Here is a 27,402-nt window from a genome sequence, read left to right as displayed (position 1 = left end):
CGACGATGCATTAGCATTTGCAGTAGCTACTGAGATCATGTTGAGCGATGACATTGAACCGCGTTCCGTTGATGAATGTCGACGTAGAGCTGATTGGTCAAACTGGAAACAAGCAATCCAAGTTGAACTTGATTCACTTGCGAAACGTAAGGTGTTTTGGACCTGTAGTTCCTACTCCTCCACATGTGAAGCCCGTTGGCTACAAGTGGGTTTTCGTTCGGAAGCGTAATGAGAAGAACGAAATTGTGCGTTACAAAGCTCGTCTTGTAGCACAAGGTTTCTCACAACGCCCCGGGATTGACTATGACGAAACTTACTCACCCGTTATGGATGTGATTACTTTTCGATACCTTATCAGTTTGGTAGTTTCCGAACAACTGGATATGCAGCTGATAGACGTAGTAACCGCGTATCTCTTTGGGGATCTTGATACGGAAATTTATATGAAAGTTCCCGAAGGACTTACATTGACTGGTTCAAATATTTCCAAACCCCGGAACACGCTCTCAATTCGGCTGAGGCGTTCACTATACGGTTTGAAACAATCCGGAAGAATGTGGTATAACCGTTTAAGTGAGTATTTGACTAGTCAGGGATATGTGAATAACGAACTATGCCCTTGTGTGTTCATTAAGAAGTCACATTCCGGATTTGCGATTGTTGCAGTATATGTCGATGACATGAATCTCATCGGAACTCCTGAAGAGCTCGCGAGAACTGCTTCGCACCTGAAGTCGGAATTTGAGATGAAAGATCTAGGTAAGACTCGATACTGCCTCGGCCTCGAGATAGAGCATTGTTCGGATGGAATCCTAGTACATCAATCGAACTACACCCAGAAGGTGTTGCGCCGTTTTAATGAGGATAAAGCGAAGCCTTCGAGTACTCCTATGGTCGTTCGTACGCTAGATGCAAAGCGAGATCCCTTCCGTCCGAAGGAGGATGATGAAGAGATTTTGGAGCCTGAAGTTCCTTATCTAAGTGCGATAGGCGCTTTATTGTACTTAGCTCAATGCACTAGACCCGACATCTCCTTCGCTGTTAATCTTTTGGCAAGATACAGCAATGCACCAACACGCAGACATTGGACTGGCGTGAAAGACATCTTCCGTTACCTTAAGGGTACTACGGATTTGGGCTTATTCTATCCCTACGAATCCTCGAGTGATGCCGCACCCTATGCTCATCGGGTTGATTCTCGCCTTGTTGGTTATGCCGACGCTGGATACTTATCTGATCCGCACAAGGCGCGTTCTCAGACGGGTTATGTCTTTACCGTTGGAGGCACCGCAATATCTTGGAGGTCAACTAAACAGACCTTAGTTGCCACTTCGTCTAACCATGCTGAAATTCTCGCCTTACATGAAGCAACTCGGGAATGCTTTTGGTTGAGAGCAGTAGTGGGCCATATTCGAAGCTCCTGTGATCTTCATCCCGCCGTTAATGCCCCGACGACGATTTTTGAAGACAACGCAGCTTGCATCGAACAGCTCAAGAAGGGTTACATCAAAGGAGACAACACCAAGCATATTGCGCCGAAGTTCTTCTTTACACATCAACAACAAGAGCATCAGAAGATTGAAGTCACGCAAATCCGATCACAAGACAATCTGGCCGACCTCTTCACCAAATCACTACCGAAGGCGACGTTTCAGAAGCTTGTTCATGGAATTGGTATGCGTAAACTTTCTGAGTTGTAACTTTGCTATTTCTCTGTGGAATTATGTCAAACTCAGGAGGAGTATCTTCTAGATACTTGCTTGATCTTAATGTACTCTTTTTCCCTACGATTAGGAGCATTTTTCCCACTGGGTTTTTGCTACCTAACTAGGTTTTAACGAGGCACCCACCTTGGGCTGGTCATATCCCTGATGACGTCCTGTAGACGTTTCTTTTGACTTTGCATTTCTCACGCATTTTTCCTTAGACTATGGATTTTGTCCCTACTTGGGTTTTTGCCATAGCCTTAGGGTTTTTTAGTGAGACTTACTACTTATGCAAGTTCCTACCTTATTGAGAATAAGCGTTGTTCCTTGGAATCAATGCCAACGAGTCGACTTCCTCAACTTCTGCATGATGCTGAATCTACCTTGAGTATTTACCCACTCAAGGGGGAGTATTGTAAACATTCCTAGTTTAAGTATGATTGTGTAAATCCTAGATAAGATTTGATTCTAGTTATCATTTCCTATTACAACTTGTATTACTTGGAGGAGAAGGAATATCTTCTCTCCCTTTACTACTATAAATAAAGGCACAATGTAGGAGGGATAATAACACACACATTCCCCTACAATTCTACAAACACACATCTCTCTCCTCTCTCTCTCTGCCGCCGGCCCTAGTCCATCTGTCAGATAAAATAGACCACAACAAAAATATGGTTTTTCGTTAAAGTGAACAGTACCGGGTGCTTTTCGTTAAAATTCCGTTTAAGTTTTTCAATTATGTAACATCGTGAGTGTAACTATACTGGCTAAATTAGAAGGGCAAAACCGGAAAATTAAAATAGTAATCCATCGAACATCCCTCACATAATTTACCTATCCCATAATCTTCACGTACAGCTCTTTCACCTTCTCTAGTCTTCTTCTTCTGCATTGCTGCGTTCCTTCTGAACTCCTCCAACCAATATTACACACACAGAGATCCGAGGAGTTTGGGAAAACCCTAACCCGGATTCAATCCACCGTCCCGTCATTAGAACGCATCACTTTGTCCAACTCCCAACTGCTATCGGGGTTCGCTCTGTTTTTATTTATTTAATTCCTTTTAGGAACTAATTTAATTATGCTGTCGTTGAATTTCTCGATCCTTTTGCATATAATTTGTTCATAGGTTATGGTTAGATCGATTATATATCCGTGAGTAATTGGTATTGATTTTGATTATTTTTTATGCGCCAAAAGATGGAAACTTTAGGAGAAACTGTATGAACTGATTTACATTGCGGTTTTAGATAACCATATATTTTTTTAAATTTTATTGAATTAATCTATCTCATTGTCCCGTTGATATTGAATTTGGATTTTCAAGATTCCTAGAAAAAATTATCATAAAAAATGAAGGTTCCTGTATAAAGGGTTTGATTTTGAAGAAAGAATACACCTTTCAATTTTGAAGTCTGGGATCATTTGAATGTGATAATTGTGTAAGCTGAGATTATTGCGATAAGGTGAGTTACGATTGTAAGCGTGATGTCTTGTGGTTGATATTTTCAGTTATGGCTGCTGTGGCACCGGAAGGATCCCAATTTGATACTCATCAGTATGATGCAAAAATGAGTGAGTTGTAAGTTTTATTTTGTCCGCTCGCTGTCTTCCTCTCATACTTTTTTTATTCCCGTATTCCATATTTTGAATGTGGTGCATAATTTGTGTTGCCAACGATAAAGATTTATTCTTGGTTTACTGGATTGATGGGAGCAGACTTGGAGCTGATGGGCAAGACTTCTTCACATCGTATGACGAGATTCATGACAGCTTTGACGCTATGGGATTGCAGGAGAACCTTCTTCGGGGTATCTATGCATATGGTAAATCAAACAATGCTACAAATTGTGTTCTCTGGAAGTTAAGAGTTTCTGATATTGTACTTTTTGAAATTTGTTGATGGGAATTTTTTTTTGGCTAGATATATTTGATAAGATGATTTTAGTTTATCAACATTTTAGGAAGATAGAAGCTTATAAATCCATTTTTCATCAATTGAGTTTACTGAGGTTTTCGGACAATGTTGTTTTGTGTGTGTGTGTGTGTGTTTTAGATAACAGAAAATGGTGGGTGGGAGTAATATTTTAGGCTGCAACTTGTAAGATTGTTTACGCGAGAAGTGTGGGGTGTGACCTTCGCTTGAAGTAAAATCCTTTACCATTTAACACTGCCTCTTCTTGATTTACACACACACACACACACACACATGCATATGCATGTTTGTTGGTATGATATACTACGAATGTTAGTCATCCCTGTGGTAAAATGGAAAGCTGATATATGATTTAAACTTTTATTCAAGGTTTTGAGAAGCCCTCTGCAATTCAACAAAGGGGAATTGTTCCTTTCTGCAAGGGACTTGATGTGATTCAGCAGGCACAATCTGGAACTGGAAAAACAGCGACTTTCTGCTCTGGGATTTTGCAGCAGCTTGATTATGGCTTACTTGATTGCCAAGCATTGGTTCTTGCACCCACACGAGAGCTTGCTCAACAGATCGAAAAGGTTATGAGAGCACTGGGTGACTATCTTGGTGTCAAGGTCCATGCTTGTGTTGGTGGGACCAGTGTTCGTGAAGATCAACGCATTCTCTCCAGTGGAGTCCATGTCGTTGTTGGCACTCCTGGTCGTGTTTTTGACATGCTACGAAGGCAGTCTCTTCGTTCTGATTACATTAAGATGTTCGTGTTAGATGAAGCAGATGAAATGCTTTCACGAGGTTTCAAGGATCAGGTCCTTAATTTCTTTTTCATTTGTATTCTCTGTTTCTTCTGTGTGCTGATACTTCTTGCTACAAATAATGAGTTTGGTGATGTTTCAATTTCGCGTGCTATTTTGGTTAAGTGGTGTATTGTACTAACAATCCCATTTCTTATTTTCAGATCTATGACATTTTCCAGCTGCTACCACCTAAAATCCAGGTGGGGGTTTTCTCTGCCACAATGCCACCAGAGGCCCTTGATATCACTAGGAAGTTCTTGAACAAACCTGTAAGGATTTTGGTGAAACGTGACGAGCTCACCCTTGAAGGTATCAAGCAGTTTCATGTCAATGTTGAGAAAGAGGATTGGAAACTTGAGACACTTTGTGATCTTTATGAGACCTTGGCAATTACACAGAGTGTCATCTTTGTGAACACCAGGCGCAAAGTTGAATGGTTAACAGACAAGATGCGCAGCCGTGATCACACAGTTTCTGCCACCCACGGAGACATGGACCAAAACACAAGGGATATCATCATGAGAGAGTTTCGGTCTGGTTCTTCTCGTGTGCTCATAACCACTGATCTGTTGGCCCGTGGTATTGACGTCCAACAGGTCTCTCTTGTGATTAATTACGACCTTCCAACACAACCAGAGAACTACCTCCATCGTATTGGTCGTAGTGGACGGTTTGGGAGGAAGGGTGTTGCCATCAATTTCGTCACCAAGGATGACGACAGGATGTTGTTTGATATCCAGAAGTTTTATAACGTTGTCATTGAGGAGCTGCCGGCAAATGTTGCTGATCTGCTCTAAATAAGGTTTTGCATTGTTTTGGTGAATTGCCATCGAATTTTCGAAGCCGTATTCATCTTTTTCCTAGGGGCGATTGTTTAACATTGTTTACTTGGAACAGGGGAATTCCCGTTTCAGGTGCGGAAAAAACGACTTGAAATTTTTGGTCGAAGTTTTGTTGCGTGTTTTTATAATTTTAGTAGGTCAGAAGTTTTGCACCATTAAACTATGTTAGGATTGAAGTGTTCAAAGTGGTTTTTGAGATAAAATATGGGGTGTGCTATCCACACACCCCATCTTACTTTTCACGCACCCCTTTATAATTTCTGTTTGTTGATCTTCTTTAATTCATCCGATCCGACGGCCGAAAATTAAAAAGGTGTGTGAGAAGTAAAATGGGATGTGTGGATATCACATCTCTAAACTATAAAGTTGGAGTCACGAAAGCTTCTCGCTTGAGTGCGCTGAATATTGATGCAATTTTGACTTTTGAGAATTTTGTTTCTGTTGTGAAAGAGCGAATAGAAAAATGGTAAATGAGGAGATATTCTTATTTACGATTAGGAATATATACATATATCTGATATCTCTACGTGTCTATAACATCGGAAATTCAAATAGTGATGGAGCAAAATGACCCCAAACATAAAGGGGATGGACTAATTGGGATCAACTTCTCAATATAGTCAAAGAAAAAGAAGAATAAGGTTCTTTTTTTTGGTTAAAAGTCCTTAAAAACAAAAAAATAAAAAGAAGAAAGATAGATGAGACTCCCTCATAACAATATTTGTTGACAACCAACTCTTACAACAAAGTGTAGCTATTTGTATAATTGTTTAGTGACCAGTTTGATGATTACCTTCCTAGGTGAAGTCGGGCTTACACAAAATGGGTTTTACCGACCCATGATGAGCATGATAAGTAATTCATTTGTATTTACCAACACATGAAATTTTGATAAAATATGGGCTCCGGATTAAAATAAGTAATCGGATATCTTAAAAAAATCATGAATGAAATCAATTAGAGAGGCAACTTGATGCATACGTATTCCTTCTTTTTAGTCTCCGATTCATGGTTTCTTCCATTCCATATAAGCAATCATCACATTATTGTACGTTTAGCTATCATTCCTCAAAATTCTATTTTTGATTAAAAGTTCGTAACTATTTTATTTGTGTATATTTTTTTTGAAATTGCTTCATGCCAAAACATATTCAAATGTGAAATAACATTTGGATTCATAAAATGGTTTTGCCAAACAAGGGCAAACTTGCTTCTTTATAGCACATATAGAAGGAGAAAAACTTACATGGAACAAGTTCACCGCCACATGACGTCCTATGTCCAATAATACATTGCCAAATGCAAGTTTTTCTCCACATGGCAAGATATTATTAGATTAAGACACCATGTAACGGTGAACCCATTCAATATAAGTTGCTCTCATATAGAAGGCCTAAAATTTGTATTTTATAGCAATTTAACCAAAATGGTCTTTGAAATTGACATAACTCCTTATTTTGGTCTCTAAGATTTGAAATCGATAGAAGTAGTCCCTAAGTTTATCCACTGTGAATCAATTTAGTTATTTCATGAAAATCTCTTGTTACTAAGGATTAAAATGATAAAAATACTCTTATGATAAACAATGAGCCAAAATCATTTAACAAAAATTAAGGGCATTTTTGTCATTTTCACCTTGTTTAACGGAATTTTTTTCAAAAAATATCCAAAATAATTAACAATGGAAAAACTAAAATAGTTAAATTTTAAAAACCAAAATGAAAAGTTATATTAAACTCGAAACGTATTTTAGTTCGAAAGTCTTCTTTTATTATTCCATACTAGCCTTCATGCACGCGCTCACATGCGTGCATAAGACATTTTTTGGATCATAGTGTGCTAAGCGCGACTTAAATGTTTTAAATGTATTTGTATGCGTAAATTGACAACAGGAAAGTCAATTATTTGAAGTAAATGTATAATCTTAGATCATGCTAGAATAAACCCCTCATAAACCAATTAAAACAGCTGAATTTATAGAATAAAATCGGTTTTTATAGAATTTACATTAAGAATAAAGAAAATAATATTTAATAAACAATTGATTGAATCACATTATTGATAGCCCATTGTGAGGCTAAGCCCACCCTTCCCTTTTAGTGCAGATAATATCGTTTGTTAAAAAAAAAGCATTCAACAACTAATTTAATCACATCATTATTCGCGTGCGAAAGACTTTTTTTTTAACAGACATTCAATAAACAACTGATTGAATCACATTATTGCTAACTCATTGTGAGGCTAAGCCCACCCCCTCCACCTTAGTGTAGATAATATCATTTGTTAAAAAAAAAAACAATTATTTGACAACTAATTTAATCATATTATTATCCACATGTGAAAGACCTTTTTTTATAACCGGCATTACATGCCTCTTAAGATGTTTTGAATGTGTTTAAAAATAGAGAAAATAATATTTAGGGTAAATCTTAGTTTACTACCCTCAAGTTTTATGGTTTTCAACATTTAGTACATGAAGTTTTTTTCATCCCAGAGTCATACCTAAAGTGTTAATTTTGGGACAGTCTCATACATCCGTTAGTCTGGCTGTTAAGTATTCCATTAACTGATGACGTAGTACCCATGTGGACAATGACTGAGCACCACATGTCATTAAGGGGTTCACGTGGAAATTAAAAAATTTAAAAAAAATTCCCCCAAATTTAAAATATTAAAATAATTAATTAAATAAAAGTAAAAAATTAAAAAAAAAAAAAAAAAAAAGCCCCCCATAACCCCTTCATCTTCCCCACCCGACACCCTTCATCCCTTCTTCCTCAATTTCCTTGTTATGATTGTTGTCTGCAAGTCTCACCTTATATGAAACTCGACCTTCAAACAGACCCAATAGTTGAAGACCTCGCCACCGTCTACACCTTTCTCCAACAATTGAAGACCTCGCCTCCTTGTCGTTGCTTGAAAAGCAGGAGAAGCAGGACGAGCTCAACACGACAGGGCATCGAATGACGACACGTCGTTAATAGAAGAGACACACAAGGAGAGGAACAAGGCCATTCTCGATTACTACTCTGATTTGCAGGAGTGCTACTCAGAGATGGAAGAATCTGAAACGATGAAGCGAAGAAAATTGAGAAGCGCCTCATGTGCGACGGTAACTGATGAAGTCGAAAAAGGTAAGCCAGGAGTCGGGTCGGGTCACCATCGGCGACTATGGGTTAAGGATAGGTCGAAAGAGTGGTGGGACGAGTGCAACCAACCCGATTTTCCGAAATCGGAATTCAAAAAGGCTTTTCGGATGGGGAGTCGAAGATGGAGGGGGAAGGGTTGGTTGGGTGGGTGGCTGGGTAAATGGGTGGTGGAGTCGAAGATGGAAGGGGAAGGGTTTGGTGGGTTGGTGCAGAGGAGAGAATTGAGAGATAAGGGAGGAAGGGCTAGAGGTAGAAGACGACCAAAACACTTATTTATTTATTTATTTATTTATTTTTGAAATTTTAATTTCTACATGGACCCCTTAATGACACGTGACACTCAATCGTTGTCCACATAGACGCCACGTTATCAATTAACGGAAGACTTAACAGCTAGACTAACAAATGTATGAGACTGTCCCAAAATTAACATTATAGGTATGACTCTGGGATGAAAAAAACTTCATGTACTAAATGTTGAAAACCACGAAACTTAAGGGTAGTGAATTGAGATTTACCCTAATATTTAATAAACAACTGATTGGATCACATTATTGCTAACCCATTACAAGGCTAAGCCCACCCCTCCCCCTTAGTGTAGATAATATCATTTGTTAAAAAAAAATCATTTGGCAACTAATTTAATCACATTATTATTCGTGTGCGAAAGACTTTTTTTATAATCGGCATTACACGCCTTTTAAGATGTTTTAAACGTGTTTAAAATAGAGAAAATAATATTTAATAAACAACTAATTGAATCACATTATTGCTAGCCAATTGTGAGACTAAGCCCACTCTCCTCTCCCTTAGTGTAGATAATATCGTTTGTAAAAAAAATCATTTGACAACTAATTTAATCACATTATTATCCGCATGCGAATAACCTTTTTTTATAACCGGCATTACACGCCTCTTAAGATGTTTTGAACATGTAAAAAAAAAACAATTATTTGACAACAAATTCAATCACATTATTATCCGAGTGCAAATGAACATTTTTATAACCGGCATTACACGCCTCCTAAGACTTTTTTACGTGTTTAAAAATAGAGAAATTGAATCACATTATTATTAACCTATTATGAGGTATGTTTGTACCATACTTGACTAATTCTGAAACTACTAAGCACCGATCAATGTTATACCGTCAAAGATCCATAAAACTTTCCCTCCAACCAGAAGGCCAATCACAGCGCGACACATGTCGACATCAGAAACCAATCATGGCGCGACATTTGTCAACATCATAAGCCAATCATAACACGATACGTGTCAATGTCAGAATGAAACTAGAAACTTTCTTCTATAAATAGAGATCATTCTCTCACAATATTTCCTAATGTCATCTGTACTAAATCATTCACTACTACTCATTAAAGGAAAGCTTGAACCTATGTACTTGTGTAAACCCTTCACACTTAATGAGAACTCCTCTACTCCGTGGACGTAGCCAATTTGGGTGAACCACGTACATCTTGTGTTTGCTTCTTTGTCCCTATCCATTTACATACTTATTCACACTAGTAACCGGAGCAATTTAGCGAAGGTCACAAACTTAACACTTTATGTTGTACCAAAGTCCTCACTGATTTTGTACATCAACAATGTACTAATTATAAAATAAAAAATAAATTAAAAAAACACACACACAAAAATTAATTATTAAAAAATACTATTAAAATGACAAAAAATGTCCAATCTTATTTGATGCATTATTTTGAGATGCCTTTGAAATTTTTTATCTTAAAGATATTTTTGTTTTTGTTCAAATATTTTTGTTGAAATTTGATCGCAGTAAAACATTATCGATCTTTTCCATTGACTTTATATATAGATAGAAGACCTAACATTCGTATGGACTTGGATTCTCTGCCCTCCCATTTCGGTGCCCTTCCCGTGCCCTCCTGTTTTGTGTGGTCACGGTTAAGCCACGTTAATATTTTATATTGTTTTTTATAAAAATAATAAGACAAAAAAATAATAATAATATAAAATATTGACGTCGCTTAACCGTGACCACGCAAACAGGAGGGCACGAAGAGGGCACCGAATTAGGAGGGCAGAGAATCCAAGTCCCATTCGTATTCCTTTATTCTTTTATGCATAGAATTCAGCTTTTTCCTGGAAAATAATATTAACAAACAGACAAGACAACCTGATTCCCCGCGAAACACGCCATCTAAAATCACTCATAAGGTCAGCTTTTACCAAAAAAAACCTTAAAAAATGAAACCCAAACAAAATATCTCTCTAGTTTTTTCCTCTTACTTTTCTTCTTCTTCTTCTTTTTCCTCCTCTGTTAGAATCCAAGCCCACCAAACGGTTTGAAAGCTCTCTCTGCCCCCATGGAAGAAGACTACAGCAGATCAAGGTCGTCGTACGGCGGCGGCGGGAATAAGATGCAGGTGGGAAGCTACTTTGGACACCCAACGAGGCCGCCACCCCCCACTTCCTCCTATGAGCTGAGGAGCTACAGTGTTTCATATGCACAAACCCAGAAGGCTAATCAGAATTATAACTATAATAACAGGGAGATTAAGCTGAAAAAAGGGAAAAGCATTTCTGGGTCGTCTTCGAATTGGGGGGTCCTGGCTGATCCGGAGTTGCAGAGGAAGAAGAGGGTTGCGAGCTACAAGATGTACTCTGTGGAGGGGAAGATGAAGGGCTCGTTCAGGAAAAGCTGCAGGTGGCTTAAAGATAAGTACACCCAAGTGCTTTATGGCTGGTCGTGATTAAAAGTGATTAATAAGTGCTTTTTGGTGGGCAATATTTAGATTTTATTCTGTAATTATTCTTATTTGTAAGTCTTTTGAAATGGAGTTTATGGTTGTGATCGTATAAAAAAAAAATCACGATTTGAGTTTGCTGCAAATTAATAAATTGAACTGAACTGTAAATTGGAGTGTATTGTTTCTGGTTTTGAATCAATTTGTCACCTTCTGTGATTATCCATGTTGTTCTTGTTAAAAGTTATACGCTTTGAGGTACGCTGATAACGATTTGTCGGTGTACACAAAAACTATTTGTTTGGAGATATTGATATTTCTCACCTTCAAATTGGTTCAAGATTTTGATTCTCTGTTCTGGTGTTAGGTTTTATCTATACTATATAAATCTGGATGCTCTAATTTTTCCCTTGCCTTTCATATCTAACCTTTTTGTAGTGTGCTTTAATTTGCGACCTGCATATATGAGAGGTGCTTTAATTTTCATTGTAAGCAATAATCTTGCTTGATTACTAAGTTTCTGTTAGGAATCCTTTTTGGAAGGGCGAAAAGCGCTTTTGATTGCATTTGGCAAAAAACTTAGAAGCACTTTTTGATAGGTATGTAACCGCTTTTGATTGCATCTGACAACAAACTTAAAAGCGCTTATGACTCACACAAGCGTTTAATGCAGAAGTACCGACCAAATGCTTCTTGTGGGAGCATTTTCAAGTGCTTATTTTAATTGAGAATAACGTGTTAATAATCAAAGTACTTTTATTATAAGCACTTATGAGCATAAGTGTTTTTTAGAGAAGCAACGCAAAAGGGCTCGAAGTGTCATCCATGGCTGTTTATAGAGAAAGACATAACCATGTCACATGATGAGTATAACAATAATAGGTTATATCTCCGGTTGTATGCAAGATTCTCACCTATTTATGTGTTTTGTTATCATCTTTTGGTTTTCATATCCATCAAGCTACTTGGCTTATGGGATCATCTCTGTCGTGAATGATTTGTAGCCGTTGAGTCGGTTGACTCCTTATGCAAGGCCAAGTAGTTCTGTGGTTGAGATGATTTTAATATGTAGCAGGACCAACCTATGAAGTTTTGGCTTTGGAATTTCTGCCAGCCCATGTGCTTGTAACCTCCCCTACCATAATATAATGCCATTGCAACTGTTTCCATCACCTCCTTTCTGTCCGCAAATGGCTTGTAGTTTGAGTAGTTAAAAATATCGTTACACTCAAGCTCTCGTGTTTGATTTCTCCTCGCCAGTTTGATTTCTTTTGGAAACGGTTAATACTCCTGCAATTGAACAAGTAGACCATTGGCTGGCATTTATGCACAATGATTCACGGTGGCAGGGGCATCATCGGTTGAAAGAAGATACAATCTAAACTCCGTGAAAGGGCTCCATAAAAATCTTTCAGAAGTGCAACTTTGTTTTGCGGGATTAGATACAGCTAATCGACCCGCAAAAACTAGGTCAGATTGATACTGCCAAGCAAGCAGTACTATGTGCCAGTTGATCAGCTGGTATCTGATCCCGCATGGCCTGGATGGCTGGATGCGCCTGTTCAAACCATTTCTTCCAACCAAAATAAAAACTCCTAACTCTACCATTTGAAACTGCAACTAAGAGAATGCATTACTTTCACCTGAACTAATTTCAGAGACTGACCATATTCCGCTCTTTTTTTTTCAATGGTTTTCAATGCCACCCCAAGACAAAAATGGAAATTATTGAATTGGAATTGTTTAATATGTAAGAGTACATACTTAAGCACCAACATATTATAGGGTTACAGATCAATTGTAATTGTTTAATGGACAAATCATTTTGGTCTATTGTTTACTAAATTGAGAGTATTTTTGTCATTTCGGTCCTTATTTAACAGCAATTTTTCACGAAATGATCAAAATGATTGACGGTGAACAAGCTCAAACCAATTATGTTAATCTCAGAAACCATTTTGGCTAAAAAGACATTCTTTGTATTTACTTGAAAAGAGTTCCTAGAAATTAGTTGCATATAGTTAAGACTCCATAATCTTACTCTATTTGGGGCTTTTTGACTCCTTGCACATTAAATAACTTGTATGCCAAGTTACTTAATTGTCCAAGCAATCACTACTACAAAATTATCTATAACTGACGGTCCAAAAACCGACAAAAAACGTATATTACTGTCGGATTTTAAGCAAAATCTGACAGAAAATGGATGCAGTGGCGGATATAATAAGCGACAGAATTGCCTACGTTAGGAAATGAATTTTCCGACAGAAAATATTCTAAAACCGACATAAATCTTGTCGGTTATATCCGACAGGATAAAACCGACAGTATATCTGTCAAAAATATTTTAAAAAAGGATTCAAAAATATTATCGGTTATAACCGACAGTATTTTTTTGATAACCGCCACTAAATATCCGTCAGGAATTTATGTCGGATATAACCGACATAATTTTTCTAATATCCGCCACTAATTAAATGATGTGTCGGATATAGTTTATCCGACAAGATTTTTCTAATATCCGCCACCATCATCCGCCACCTAAAGTTGTAGTAGTGAATCGTATCATAGCTCGTTGTCAAACACGTGAGATTTTACATAACGACTAAATTACTTTGTGTGGCGTGCAAGTAAATTTGGCTATATATTAATAGGACAGCTTAGCATCTCCTTGCTAGGTCAGATTACTTTCCCAGTCAAATTATCTCCGTCTCAATCACCTGCGGTACCTGAATACCTCAACATCCGGAAACGCCTACACTATGGCACTACTGGAAGCGAATTCTACACAAATAGCGCCGGAGCTTGAAAGCGAAGGAGGCGAAGATCACTTGCATGGAAATCGAAATCAGGGCTCAGGAGAGCCAAACTCAAACGCCAGAATTAAACATGCTCAGATGCTGGCTGCAAAGACTAGTCGAGATAAATTTGAGCTGGATAAAGCTTTAACGAAAAAGACGGTAAGTCTGCAATCTGCATGAATTTGTTTGACTGCATTTCCTAATTCATTCATCAGATATGATCATGAATTAAACTATGTTGTATTTTATTGAAATTTATGTATTAACAGTGTGATAGGAATCAGTTGAAAGAACCGAATAAGCATGAACGGAGACTCAAATTCTGTTTGGCCACGATGAGGGAGAAAATGAATATACTGCAACTATTTTTGCTTCATTTCGGAAACAGAGCTCATCAAGGAAATCCAATGAAGCCCTTCTTGCCACGAGAAGAGATAGCTAAACATGTAAGAGTTTTACTTATTATGTATGCACATACGTCGGTATGTAAATGTTTCTTGATTATATAGCCTTTTTGAGTTGTTGGAAATGTGATAATGTATTCTGCAGAAAATGAATTTCCGGATGGTACATGAAACAAACAGTTTGGCGGAGGAAAAAAAGCTTTTGAAAGAGATCAATGCGAGGCAGAAGGAGGTGGTTGATTCAGTTTCACCATTGGGAAAAAATCGTTATTTTCCGCCTTCCATAGATGTAAGAAATTTTAATTTCTCCTAGATTAGTCAACTATACGCTTTTTTTTTTGTTTAATCTAATTTGGATTTGGTTTTATGGTTTGGAATATTGAAACAGACTAGGCACTTGCGCCTCGACGAGTATTTTATGGTGATAAACCCGAGGAATGTAGTTGAAAACTGCCTAAGACAAATCCAAGAACTCAAATGGCGAAGCGCAAGATCTGGAATTATATTTCAAAGCCAATGGGATGGTGAAGCCATTGCTGATCATGCAAGTTATGATGCTAATGCTGCTGCCTATTCTATTGCCAATGCCAAGGGAAAGATTTGGGATTCATTGAGTTCAAAAAAAGCGTTACAAGAACAAATCAGAGTAACATACATAATTCTAACTCAAAAAGAATTGGAAAATTTGATTTTTGTGTTTTTTTACTAGCTCATTTGATTTAATTTCTTGACACAAATATTGCAGGTAACTGCCAAGGAGATGGATGAATTAACGAAATCACTGGTGGCCCTGCGGCGAGGGCAGAATATAAAGAGAGCTGGGAGAAAATTGAAGGTCGTTGAAAGAGATATAGAATGCTTGAAGAAGAAAATGACATTGATGGATCAAAAGAAAGATGAAGCATACGAGTGCGTTTTTTAATTGAGAAAACAAGAGAGTACATCAGTTCTGCCATTCACCAAATAAAAAGACACAATGCCATTGCAACAAATTTTATCGTCTCTTTCCGCAAGAACTCAAGTAGTTAGTGACATCATTGCATTCAGCTCTTGTTTCGGTTTCCCTTCAATGTGATCTGTTTTGCGGTAGCATATCCGCTCTAGCCAATCGTGACAACGTTCATATATGTGGGCCCACTTAAATCATTTCAACCAAAGTAAAGCTGTAAACTGGAATGTATTACTTTCAGTATAATTATTCTCAGAGACTAGGTCCATATTTTGCTCTCTTTTGACTAAATCGTGCACCTCTGGTTGGAAATATTTGGCGAGTAGATGCTACTTCTGGTAAAATTCACACTAGATAAATATTAATAAATGATCATTTACGTTGACATGGTAAATCATATAAAATAATGAAACAACAATGAAATGCTTTTGTAGGGTAGAAAACGCTCTTCATGCTTAATTAGAACAAAATCTAAGGTTGAGGCGTGTAAGATCACTGTTCTTAAAAGTGGATTTCACCTCTCCGAGACTCTTGGTGTTGTAAGTTATGATGCCCTACCCTCCAGGATACAACAACCTTGTAAGCGTACACTTGCTACTCCAGTCACTCGATTTTTCCATTGGTACAAAACCATTGAATGACATAGCAACACTTGAAAGAATGAGAGAGGAGAGAATTGGAGAGTTAGTATTCCTGAGAAGCTTCATACACGGATGAGTGGTTCAAAGAAGAGGATCACTTGATCAACTCTTTTCAAATGGTTTATATTCTGGAGATATAAGGCTTATAATGATTCACATCAAAATAATGACTAACAGTTATGAAGGAATTAACACATATGATCAAGGTTCTAAAAAACTCTAGGCGCTAGTCGGGCGGCGGGCCTAGCGCCTAGGCAGGGTTGAGGCGGATTTAGGTAATTTTTTTGTATATTTTGTAAATAATTGCATATTGACACTTACAAAAATTATACTTGTATGAAATACATAAATAAGATAATAAAAGAATGATAAAATGCAAACAAAATATCTAGCAAGTCCACAATTTAAAAACATATTAAGCATATATACCATATAACTTAAGACATTTTAAATGACTATATCTAATTTTTAAAGATTAAAAGTAAAAATCCGGTTAGGTGGTTCATAATAAAAAGAATTTTGAAAAGGTGCATATGCATCCTTTCCCATTTCATAAAGTACCACGTGTGTGGTGTGACCCCTTCCCTCTAACCCTAGTTCCCATGCCTCACATCAGACAAGACCCATGCCTCACATCAACCAAGACAATCAGAGACTCCCAAACCAAGGAGTCCATTTTGACGCCTTGAAAATCGGAATCTTCTATTCTTTTTTATTCTTTCCTTTTCCTCATCCTCTTCATTTTCTTTCCGTTCACTTTTCTTCTTCTTTTTTCCATTTTCCCTCTGTAAACTCTCTTCTTCGATTGCTCTGCCCGATTCCCTATCTTTTCCACCTAATTAAGTTTCTTGTTTCCTCTCCCTTCATTCTTCTTCGATTGCTCCGCCTGATTCCCCATCTCTCCGCCTAATTTCCATCATGAGTCCAGTCAATTTCCTCAAGCACAGCAAAGAAATCCTCTCCGACGAAGAAATTTGGGCTTCCAGTCAAAGTTATCGTTTTTTTTCCCTGTAATTGCACTGTTATTCTAATTCCTTCTACACATCTCTCTCACGTTTACTCTTCCCTCACGCTCTCTCGATTTCTCTTTCATCACCATCGCGGTGTAGTGAGACGGAAAATTTTAACAAAATCGCTGCAGATGCCGCTTAGCCCGACGCCTAGGCTGCCTAGCCCGCTTAGTCGGCTGCCTAGGCGCCACCTAATACCCATGCCGATTTCCTGAACGTTTTGAAATAATCACGGCGGCGGCCCGACGCTCATCGCCTAGGCAGCCGCCTAGACCGCGTTTTAGAACACTGCATATGATATTAAAATTAAGATGTTGATATGCACAAGCAATATATATGTGTGTGTATGTGGCTGTTGTAGAAACGGTTCACTAGTGATGGATACCAACTAATTAAGTGATAATGTTAACCACTATAATTTTAGAAAATAAATCGACTTTTTTTTTTCTTTTCGGAAAACAATAGTATCTACACTAAGGGAGAGAGGGTGGGCTTAGCTTCACAATGGGCTAGCAAGAATGTGGTTTAAATCTACACTAAGGGAGAGAGGGTGGGCTTAGCTTCACAATGGGCTAGCAAGAATGTGGTTTAAACTCGCATTTGGCGAGAATTGAACCTAAGACCTCTCACTTACAAGTGAAGAGGAATACCATTAGATCGTAGTACTAAGTGGCAATTTTTTTGAGTACATCGACATTTTTAAGGGGAGAGAGAGTTTGGCTAAGCTACACAATGGGCAACCTAATTTAATATCAAATTCGCCATCCATGAGATTCGAACCTAAGACCTCTCACTTCCAAGTGAAGATGAATACCACCAGACCGTAATACTGAGTGACAATACTAAGTGGCAATTGACTTTGTATTTTGAAATACCCTAAAAATACCAACACTTCTGGCACACGCCATGTCCATTAATTTACTCAGCTTAATTTGTTTAATAAGGTTTTATGAATCAGTTGACTAAATTTGCGTGGGGTGCAAGAAAAATCGGCTGAATATTAATAGGAGAGCTTAATAGTTTACCAGCATCTCCTTACTGAGTCAAATTATCTTTGTCTCAATCAGTTGCAGTGTCTAAATATCTGTACGTTTGAAGGTAATGTACAAATGGTTTCCCCGTTTTCCTGGTAATTTGGTACGCTGATGCATTCGGGTGCCAGTCGAAGGCACAAAACCTGTATTTCATCTATTAATGTTGACGGTATACTTTCACATCCTTTTGTTTCTTCATTTTACTCTTTCCTTTGCATCACATCAGGCAAGGTCAACACTATGGGGGAACTGGAAGCTAACAGAGAAAACAATCGCTCGCAAGAGCACGTGCATGAAAACTGGAATCGTGGTTTAGAAGTTGATGTTGTGGGTGAAGAGATAACTATTAAAGGCAGAATTCAAGAGGTCGAGAAGCTGGCTGCAAAGATCTGTCAAGATAAAATTCAGCTGAATGAAGATATAGCGAAAAGGAAGGTATGCGAAATGATCCGAACGTTCTATTGGATATATAATATATATATGTGACTGCATTTCCTAATTCAATCATCAAACACCATATCTGACATTTTATTGAAAATATTGTCAACAGTGTGATAGGAGCAGTGTCCTTTTTCGGTTGGAAGACCTGAATGAAAAGGGACTCAAATCCAGGTTGGCCGTGGAGAGGGAGAAAATGAATATTCTGCAACTATTTCTGCTTCGTTTAACAAACAAAGCTCCCCAAGGAAAACCGGAGAAGCCCTTCATGCCACGAGAAGAGATATCTAAGCATGTAAGATTTCCTTATTATACATGCACACTCGCCGGTATGTCAATGTTCTTGATAATACAGCCTTTTGAGTTCGTTGGAAATGTGAACATGGATTCTGCAGAAAATGAATTTCCGGATGGTACATGGAACAAACAGTTTGGCTGACGAAAAGCAGCTTGTAAAAGTGATGAATGTGAGACAGAAGGAGGATACTGCTGGTTCATTTTCGCCATTGGGAAGGGATTATTATTATTATATAGCTCCGCCTCTTATAACTGTAAGATTAAACAAGTAATATTAAGTTCCGCAGAGTTAATTAGTCTACTATACAACGAGTTTTTCTTTTTCTTTAGATTTGATTTTTATCGTTTGGACTACTGAAACAGACTTATTACTTGCGTCATCTCTCTGCTGTACAATATCTTCGGAATCAGAGAAGTATAATGCATCACCGCCTAAGACAAATCCAAGAACTTCAATGGCAAGGAAGACAAATACAAGAACTTCAATGGCAAGGCGATAGACCGGGAATAGTATTTGAAAGGCAATGGGATGAAGCCATTGCTGAAGCAAGAGCTACTGCCAATCCTAATGCTGATGCTAATGCTGCTGCCAATGCCATTGCCACTGCCAGGATTTGGGATTCTTTGAGTTCGAAGAAAGCATTACAAGAGCAAATCAAGGTAAAACACATAACAATTCTAACTCATCGAATAGAGTAGCTAAAAGTTCGAACTTTGTTTCTTTTAACTTGCTAATTTAATTTCTTGACACAATATTGCAGGTAACGGGTGAAAAGATAGAAGAGTTAACGAAATCACTAACAGCCGTGCGGCCAAAAGTCAGGAAAGTTGAGAGAGAATTGAAGGCCATAGAAAGAGATATCGAAATCTTGGAGAAGAAATTGTCGTTGATTGGTCAGAGGAAAGATGAAGCAAACCAATGCATTCTTAAATTGAAAAACCAACAGAGTGATCATGTCCATGTATTCTTAAATTGAACATAAAGATTCACAGTTGTGTAAAATAAACATTGGTTGAAGAACTGTTCTGCCCACCCATATTATTTGGTTTGTTTTCAACACACCAAAACTCCATTGTTTAGGTTCGGAAAATATAATCCAAGTTCTTTGTAATTACAGTTACTTAGTTAGAAAATTATTAAAACCATGAAAAGGGAAATGATTTCTACACACTACACATCCCGATTTTTTTATTGTCATTGGACCGCACAAATCAAGGGAGAATCAAACGCTATAATTATGAGGGTCAAGGTGTGCAAAAATCACTCACTCCATAAAAATCGTTCAGATGTGTGGTTTTTTTTTTTTTTTTGCGGGATCAAATACAGCTAATCGACCAAAGAAAACATCAGATATAGCCAAGCAACCACTACTAGTAGTGTGTGCCAGTCGATCAGTTGGTATCTGATCCTGCAGAATGGTATCCGGCTTCTAAACTACGGGGAGGTAGGATTTGAACTCGGGTATAAAGGAGGGGCGCTTCCGCTCTAGCCAATAGTCACAACGCCCACTTTCACTTGAATTGTTCTCAAAGACTAGGACCATATTTTACGCGGCTTAATTTGACAATGCCACCCCAAGAAAAAAATATCTGGATATTCAAGGTAATGTACAAATGTCCCATTCCTTGTTTTTATGTTAATGCACTGATTCATTCGGTGCCAGTCGAATTCAAGATATGTGTTTTATCTATTAATGTTGATATGATGGTCTTGTTGAGAGTGAATTTCACGATGGGAAAATAAGAGATTTTGCATATACGTTTATAAGTAATTGGGTTACTCCCCATATTGGACAAAAAAAAAAAGGTTTTAGGTGGAACCTCAACTTTCTTTATGTATCAGAGCAGTTTGTCTCGTGTGTGAAGCCTAACGGCCACATGTGAGAGGGCGTGTTGAGAGTGAATCCTACATCGGAAAATGAGTGACCTTGCATGTATTTGTAAGTAATTGTAGTACTTCCCATATTGCCAAGAACTTAAATGGAAAAGCGCAAGACCGGGAATGCTCTTTGAAAGGCAATGGGATAAAGCCACTGCCAATGAAGCAAGTGCTAATGCTAATGCTGCTGCCAATGCTATGGTCAATGACAAGAGAATGATTTGTGATTCTTTGAGTTCAAAAAAAGCATTACAAGAACAACTCGAAGTATCATACACAATTCTTACTGATCAAATAGAGTAGGTGAAAATTCAAACTCTGTTTCGTTTAACTTGCTGATTGAATTTCTTGACACACTATTGCAGGTAACTGGTGAAAAGATTGAAGGATTAACCAAATCACTATCGGGAGTGCGGCCAAAAGTTATGAAAGTTGAGAGAGAATTGAAGGCCATTGAAAGAGATATAAAATGCTTGAAGGAGTAATTACCATTGATGGATCATAGGAAAGATGAAGCATACCGATGCATTCTTAAACTGAGAAAAAAACAACAGAGTGGTGAGGTACAAGAAATTGTGATGACAGGAAGGTGTCTGAAATTAGTTGCTTGGGTCTCAAATAAGCTCTTTCGTCAAGGATCAGCGGAGGTTGAAGAACGTCTAATTCTTCATCTTCCTTGAATCTGTAAATTGAAATGGTTCATATTAATTAGTTCTTAAAGTTATCTTGTGTCAGTACTGTAAGCAATTGTACTATTAGACCGTCGGCATTTATGCACCAAGATTCACAGTTGTATTGTAGCAAACATTGGTTGAAGAAATGATCTGTGCACCCATTTTCTTTTGTTTGTTTTCAACATCATTAAAAGTCCATTGTTGAGGCAGTGAAAATACAATCCAAGTTCTTTTTTATTTTTTTTCTAGTAACAATAATCCAAGTTCTTTTTAGTACAGTTTTATTTAAACCATGAAATAGGAAATGATTTATACACGTCATTTTCACCTCTTGCGCACTCCTATTTTTTTTAATTGTCATTGGATTGAACAAATCAAAAGAGAATCAAAGACTTAAGACGGGTCATGCAGAAATCATCTCCCCCCGGATGAAAATCTTTAAGAAGCGCTATTCTGGTTCGTGGGATCAGGTACAGCTGATCGACCGGATATATCGAAATCAGATACAACTAAGTAATCAATAGTATGTGCCGGTCGATAAACCAGTATCTGATCTTACAAAATGGGATCTGGATCCGAACTTTTAACCATTTCAACCAAAAAAAGTTAAACTGCTATTTGAACTTGGAACCAAGAGAACGTATTTCTTTCAATTGAATAATTCTCAGAGACTAAGACCATATTTTTCTCTCTTTTTCTAAATGTTTTTCAAATCGTGCACTTATTGCACATGCCGTGTCCATTTACTCAGCTTCATCTGACAATGCCAACCCAAGAAAAAAAAATTATTGAACAGGAATTGTTTAATAAGGTTTTGAAATCTGTTGACTTAATTTGCTTGGGATGCAAGGGTAGTTGTTTAATAAGGTTTTATGCATCCCATTAGTGTGTATTTATATTGTGGTTTTTGCTATAATTATTAATAGGACAGCTTAACCCTTATATCAGCATCTCCTTGCTAAGTCAAACTCAAATTGTCTTTGTCTCAATCATTTGCAGCACCTGATTATCTGGATTTCAAGGTAATGTACTAATGGCCCTTTCCTTGTTTTTATGTTAATTTGTGACGCTGATCCATTCGGGTGCAAGTCGAACTTAAAGACCTGTGTTTCATCTGTTAATGTTGACGATCTACTCTCGCATCATTTTCGTTTCTTGATTTTTACCTTTATGCCAGTGCATAAACCTATTTATACTTTTCATTTGTATATAGTGTGATTTAACTCCGCCGTGTAAGTTTATCTTACATTGCCGGTCCCAAGCCCGGATAAAGGAGGGGGGGAGGGCGTCAGGTAGTCGACAGCCGGCACTCCATGATCACGTCGAATCCTTATGAAAATGAATCCAGAACGAAATCGCGCTAAAGCTAGGGCGTCACCCGTAAGTGGCGCGCTGTGTGGCCCGAGCACAGTGATAAGTGAGCAAGGGTCGCTGTATCTCCATCGGCACCCGGATGCAGTGTTAAATGAGCAAGGGGGCTATAGAAACTTCTTTTCGAACGACTCCACTCAAAGTTGTTTGTGAGCATATGCTCCTATCAACTTTACACGGGATACACAAAAGAAGTACTTTGATCCTATTAGACGGGGAAGGGTGAAGAAGCTAGGACAGAAGGGTAGAGTTCAAGAGAGCAAAATGCGTTTAGGAACGTGGAATATAGGAACCTTGACGGGAAAATCTATGGAAGTAGTAGAAGTTATGGTGAGGAGAAGGATAAATATTATGTGTCTACAAGAAACTAAGTGGGTTGGGCATAAGGCAAAGGATCTAGAAAACTCAGGGTTTAAACTATGGTATTCGGGCACAAATAGAACGAGAAACGGTGTTGGCATCATCGTGGACAAGACCTTGACACAAGATGTTGTAGATGTCAAGAGGGTAGGAGATAGAATCATGGCAATCAAGATTGTAATAGGACAAGAACTTATCAATGTGATTAGTGCGTACGCACCTCAAGTAGGGTTGGATACGAGTTCGAAGGAGAAATTTTGGGAAGACCTTGGAGACTTGGTGCAAGGAATTGCTCAGACGGAGAAGTTATTTATAGGAGGAGATTTAAATGGACACGTGGGCAGGGAGACAGACAACTATGGAGGTTTTCATGGTGGCCATGGTTTTGGGGAGAGAAACGAGGATGGGGAAGCTATCTTGGATTTTGCAATGGCATATGATCTCTTCTTAGCCAACACCTTCTTTAAGAAGAGAGAAGAACATGTGATCACCTACAAGAGTGGGTCGTCAAAAACACAAATAGATTTTCTTCTAATGAGGAAAAGGGATCTATAACTTGTAAGGATTGCAAAGTTATACCAGGAGAGAGCGTGGCTAATCAACATCGCTTGTTGGTGATGGATGTACATATCAAAAGAGTGAGAAAAAAGAACAAGACTTGGAAGTGCCCAAGGACTAGATGGTGGAATCTAAAAGAAGAAAAACAAGCCATTTTCAAAGAGAAAATAATCACCCAGTGTGTGTGGGATAGAGAGGGGGAAGCTAACCAAATGTGGGATTCCATGGCTAGTTGTATCCGAAAAGTAGCAAAAGAGGTATTAGGAGAGTCCAAGGGCTTTGCCCCACACCAAAAGGAATCTTGGTGGTGGAATGAGGAGGTACAAACAAAGGTGAAGGCTAAGAAGGAATGTTGTAAAGCCTTATACAAGGATAGGACCGATGAAAATGGTGAAAGGTATAGAAAAGCGAAGCAAGAGGCGAAGAAAGCTGTGAGAAAAGCTAAGGTAGCGGCTTATGACGATATGTATAAGCGACTAGATACCAAAGAAGGAGAGTTGGATATCTATAAACTAGCTAAAGCAAGGGAAAATAAGACAATGGACCTAAACCAAGTGAGGTGCATCAAGGATGAGGATGGAAAGGTTCTTGCTACAGAGAACGCGGTTAAAGACAGATGGAAAGGTTATTTTCATAATCTTTTCAATGAAGGACATGAAATGAGTGCTTCTTTAGGGGAGTTGAGTAACTCAGAAGAGTGTAGAAACTACTCTTTTTATTGTAGAATCCGGAAGGAAGAAGTGGTTGTAGCTTTGAAGAAGATGAAGCATAGAAAAGCAGTAGGCCCAGACGATATACCAATCGAAGTGTGGAAAGTTTTGGGAGAGACAGGTATAACATGGCTCACTGACCTTTTCAATAGGATTTTGAAAACGAAGAAGATGCCAAATGAGTGGCGAACGAGCACTTTAGTGCCTATCTACAAGAATAAGGGCGATGTACAAAATTGCATGAACTATAGGGGTATTAAGCTAATGAGTCATACAATGAAGCTCTGGGAGAGAGTCATTGAGCATAGATTGAGGCAAGAGACACGGGTTTCAGACAACCAATTCGGGTTCATGCCAGGGCGCTCAACCATGGAGGCAATCTATCTCTTACGAAGATTGATGGAAAGATATAGAGATGGGAAAAAGGATTTACACATGGTCTTTATTGATTTGGAAAAAGCGTATGATAGGGTCCCAAGAGACATTCTTTGGAGGATTTTAGAGAAGAAATGAGTACGAGTAGCATATATCCAAGCTATACAGGATATGTATGAAGGAGCAAAGACTGCTGTAAGAACTCATGAAGGACAAACCGAAAGCTTTCCCATAACTGTAGGATTACATCAAGGCTCATCCTTAAGTCCTTACCTTTTTGCGTTGGTAATGGATGAGTTAACAGGACATATTCAAGATGATATTCCTTGGTGTATGCTTTTCGCAGACGATATAGTGTTGATAGATGAAACTCAGGAAGGGGTAAATGCAAAGCTTAACCTTTGGAGAGAAGTGTTGGAATCTAAAGGTCTTCGCCTAAGTCGATCAAAGACAGAATATATGGAGTGCAAGTTCAGTGCAAATGGAGGCCAAAACGAGTTAGGGGTGAGGATCGGAGATCAAGAAATACCAAAGAGCAACCGTTTTCGTTACCTAGGATCTATCTTGCAAAAGAACGGAGAATTAGATGGAGATCTCAACCATAGAATACAAGCTGGATGGATGAAGTGGAAGAGTGCATCCGGCGTGTTGTGTGACCGCCGTATGCCACTGAAGCTCAAGGGAAAATTTTATAGGACGGCAATAAGGCCGGCGATGCTGTATGGCACAGAATGTTGGGCGGTGAAGCATCAACACGTACACAAAATGGGTGTAGCGGAGATGAGGATGCTTCGTTGGATGTGTGGGCACACGAGAAAGGATAAGATTAGGAATGAGGATATCCGGAGTAAAGTAGGAGTAGCCGAAATTGAAGGAAAGATGAGAGAAAATCGGTTACGGTGGTTTGGACATGTGCAAAGAAGGCCTACTGACGCTCCGATTAGAAGATGCGACTATGGGACAGAGGTTCAGGGCCGAAGGGGTAGAGGAAGACCCAGGAAAACTTTGAGAGAGACCCTAAGAAAAGACTTAGAGTACTTGGATCTAACGGAGGACATGACACAGGACAGAACACAATGGCGTTCTAAGATTCATATAGCCGATCCCACTCAGTGACTTGGATTTTCCAAGTCTCCAACCGAGAAGTTGTCCTCGCTCGGGAAATTAAGGGAACACTACCTCAACCTACATGCTCCACTCACAAAGCTCCAACATACAAGCTTCAACAAAAGAAAATTCAAAGAACTTAGCGAAGAAGGCTTTGGTGATTTAACACAATACGTTGAAATGAAGGAAAGCTTATTTATTGATATCCCCGATAAATTACAAATATGTACATATACTTGAGTCAAAATAAACAAACAAGAGGGAGCCTTCACAAAGGTTGCTTAGGAGAAGTCTCGGCAGTCGGTAGAGCCCCAGAAAGAGAAGGCACCGGAGGGGGATCATTCAGAGCCTCAGTACTGGACAGAACCCTAGAAGGAAGAGGCATCAGAGGTTGATCATTTGGAGCTTCATTACGCGGTACAGCCCCAGAAGACGAAGGCAATAAATGCCTTTGGAACAAACCCACAAATCTCTGATGATCAAGTAAAACCTAACCATCAGATTCCTTCATCTGGTCAAGCTTCCTCTTCATGTTTGTAGCATAGTCATGTGCGAGCCGGTGCAACTGTTTATTCTCATGCTTGAGCCCTCTAATCTCCTGTTTGAGACTCATCACTTCAGCCGCCAATGATTCAACTTGGCGGGTTCGAGCAAATAGGCGTTGGGCCATATTAGACACAGAACCTGCACACTGAACACTAAGAGCCAGAGAATCCTTAACAGCCAACTCATCAGACCGTTTGGAAAGTAGTCTGTTATCTTTGGGAGTGAGAAGGTTCCTGGCCACTACCGCAGCGGTCATATCATTCTTCATCACGGAATCCCCAACGGTAAGAGGACCAGTAGGGGAGACGAAAGATGGGCGCCATATGTTGTCTGGAGAAGGCGGGGCTGCCTCTTCAACAAGGTTCAAGTCAAAACGACGGTCGGAGGGGCCAGACATTTTCAAAGGTGTAGAAGAGAGAAGAGGTCGGACAAATCAAGATCTTAGAAGTGCAAGAATGGAGCTTCTACTGGTGGATATTCAAGTGTGCTTTGGAACTTAATGTCAGCCTCTATAAAAATCTGCACTCGACGAAGCTTCAGAAATCGAAGAGGCGTTTGCTTTCTCAAAAGCTGGGCTGCTCAGAGACCACGAGGGTCGATCTCAGAAATCGAAGAGGCGTTTGCTTTCTCAAAAGCTGGGCTGCTCAAAGACCACGAATGCCGATCTCAGAAATCGAAGAGGTTTGCTTTCTCAAAAGCTGGGCTGCTCAGAGACCACGAGGGCCGATCTCAGAAATCGAAGAGGTTTGCTTTCTCAAAAGCTGGGCTGCTCAGATACCACGAGGGCCGATCTCAGAAATCGAAGAGACACCTACTTTTCCAGCCTTGTCAGCACCTGTCACATGCACACTCAGTTTTGCGGAAATTATGGGCATTCTGTCGAAGATTTCTGGCGAAGTAGAAAGCACATGAATCGTACTGTTCAATCACCCACTTCCCACACGCAACAGTAGCTCATGGGTACCACATATAACTTTGCCAAAGTTCTCTGACAAAGTTGAGACTACTTTTCCAGCCTTGTCAGCACCTGTCACACGCACACTCAGCTTTGCGGAAATTATGGGCATTCTGTCGAAGATTTCTGGCGAAGTAGAA

The 27,402-nt window shown here is 38.8% G+C and overlaps 5 protein-coding genes across 6 annotated transcripts; all 5 read left to right on the top strand.

Annotated features, from left to right (window-relative positions):
* Positions 1–2,561: 2,561 nt before the first annotated feature.
* On the top strand, positions 2,562–5,517 carry LOC126631551 (eukaryotic initiation factor 4A-14-like). Of its 2 annotated transcripts, XM_050301668.1 has the most exons (5): positions 2,562–2,741; positions 3,222–3,291; positions 3,429–3,535; positions 4,015–4,445; positions 4,595–5,517. In XM_050301668.1, the coding sequence occupies exons 2-5, from the start codon at positions 3,224–3,226 to the stop codon at positions 5,228–5,230; spliced, it is 1,242 nt and encodes a 413-aa protein (XP_050157625.1). In that variant the 5' UTR covers positions 2,562–2,741; positions 3,222–3,223; the 3' UTR covers positions 5,231–5,517. The 2 variants fall into 2 exon arrangements, with proteins under 2 accessions (XP_050157625.1, XP_050157626.1); XM_050301669.1 differs by lacking the exons at positions 2,562–2,741; positions 3,222–3,291 and having other exon boundaries at positions 3,497–3,572.
* A 5,116-nt stretch (positions 5,518–10,633) lies between these two features.
* LOC126631146 (uncharacterized) lies at positions 10,634–11,375 on the top strand. Its single transcript, XM_050301303.1, has one exon. It carries the CDS (start codon positions 10,773–10,775, stop codon positions 11,157–11,159), a length of 387 nt encoding a protein of 128 aa, XP_050157260.1. The 5' UTR covers positions 10,634–10,772; the 3' UTR covers positions 11,160–11,375.
* Positions 11,376–13,850: 2,475 nt separating this feature from the next.
* LOC126633247 (uncharacterized) lies at positions 13,851–15,518 on the top strand. Its single transcript, XM_050303818.1, has 5 exons — positions 13,851–14,113; positions 14,224–14,400; positions 14,504–14,647; positions 14,747–15,004; positions 15,104–15,518. The coding sequence occupies exons 1-5, from the start codon at positions 13,916–13,918 to the stop codon at positions 15,278–15,280; spliced, it is 954 nt and encodes a 317-aa protein (XP_050159775.1). The 5' UTR covers positions 13,851–13,915; the 3' UTR covers positions 15,281–15,518.
* Positions 15,519–18,103: 2,585 nt separating this feature from the next.
* On the top strand, positions 18,104–19,185 carry LOC126631272 (uncharacterized). The gene is made up of 3 exons (XM_050301445.1): positions 18,104–18,427; positions 18,543–18,981; positions 19,091–19,185. The coding sequence occupies exons 1-2, from the start codon at positions 18,104–18,106 to the stop codon at positions 18,867–18,869; spliced, it is 651 nt and encodes a 216-aa protein (XP_050157402.1). The 3' UTR covers positions 18,870–18,981; positions 19,091–19,185.
* Positions 18,892–19,704, top strand: LOC126632629 (uncharacterized). The gene is made up of 3 exons (XM_050303079.1): positions 18,892–18,981; positions 19,091–19,387; positions 19,489–19,704. The coding sequence occupies exons 1-3, from the start codon at positions 18,892–18,894 to the stop codon at positions 19,702–19,704; spliced, it is 603 nt and encodes a 200-aa protein (XP_050159036.1).
* The last annotated feature ends 7,698 nt before the right edge of the window (positions 19,705–27,402 follow it).

Source organism: Malus sylvestris, chromosome 8 (assembly GCF_916048215.2).
Source record: "Malus sylvestris chromosome 8, drMalSylv7.2, whole genome shotgun sequence".
Taxonomy (NCBI): domain Eukaryota; kingdom Viridiplantae; phylum Streptophyta; class Magnoliopsida; order Rosales; family Rosaceae; genus Malus; species Malus sylvestris.
This window is presented reverse-complemented; position numbering and strand designations above follow the sequence as displayed.

Coding starts and splice junctions, on each gene's coding strand:
- LOC126632629 (XM_050303079.1), top strand. CDS start 18,892: ATGAATGTGAGACAGAAGGAGGATACTGCTGGTTCATTTTCGCCATTG. Junction 18,982..19,090: donor TAGCTCCGCCTCTTATAACT/GTAAGATTAAAC, acceptor CTACTGAAACAG/ACTTATTACTTGCGTCATCT. Junction 19,388..19,488: donor CATTACAAGAGCAAATCAAG/GTAAAACACATA, acceptor ACAATATTGCAG/GTAACGGGTGAAAAGATAGA.
- LOC126631272 (XM_050301445.1), top strand. CDS start 18,104: ATGCATTCGGGTGCCAGTCGAAGGCACAAAACCTGTATTTCATCTATT. Junction 18,428..18,542: donor AAGATATAGCGAAAAGGAAG/GTATGCGAAATG, acceptor TATTGTCAACAG/TGTGATAGGAGCAGTGTCCT.
- LOC126631146 (XM_050301303.1), top strand. CDS start 10,773: ATGGAAGAAGACTACAGCAGATCAAGGTCGTCGTACGGCGGCGGCGGG.
- LOC126631551 (XM_050301668.1), top strand. CDS start 3,224: ATGGCTGCTGTGGCACCGGAAGGATCCCAATTTGATACTCATCAGTAT. Junction 3,292..3,428: donor GATGCAAAAATGAGTGAGTT/GTAAGTTTTATT, acceptor TGATGGGAGCAG/ACTTGGAGCTGATGGGCAAG. Junction 4,446..4,594: donor CACGAGGTTTCAAGGATCAG/GTCCTTAATTTC, acceptor TCTTATTTTCAG/ATCTATGACATTTTCCAGCT.
- LOC126633247 (XM_050303818.1), top strand. CDS start 13,916: ATGGCACTACTGGAAGCGAATTCTACACAAATAGCGCCGGAGCTTGAA. Junction 14,648..14,746: donor ATTTTCCGCCTTCCATAGAT/GTAAGAAATTTT, acceptor ATATTGAAACAG/ACTAGGCACTTGCGCCTCGA. Junction 15,005..15,103: donor CGTTACAAGAACAAATCAGA/GTAACATACATA, acceptor CAAATATTGCAG/GTAACTGCCAAGGAGATGGA.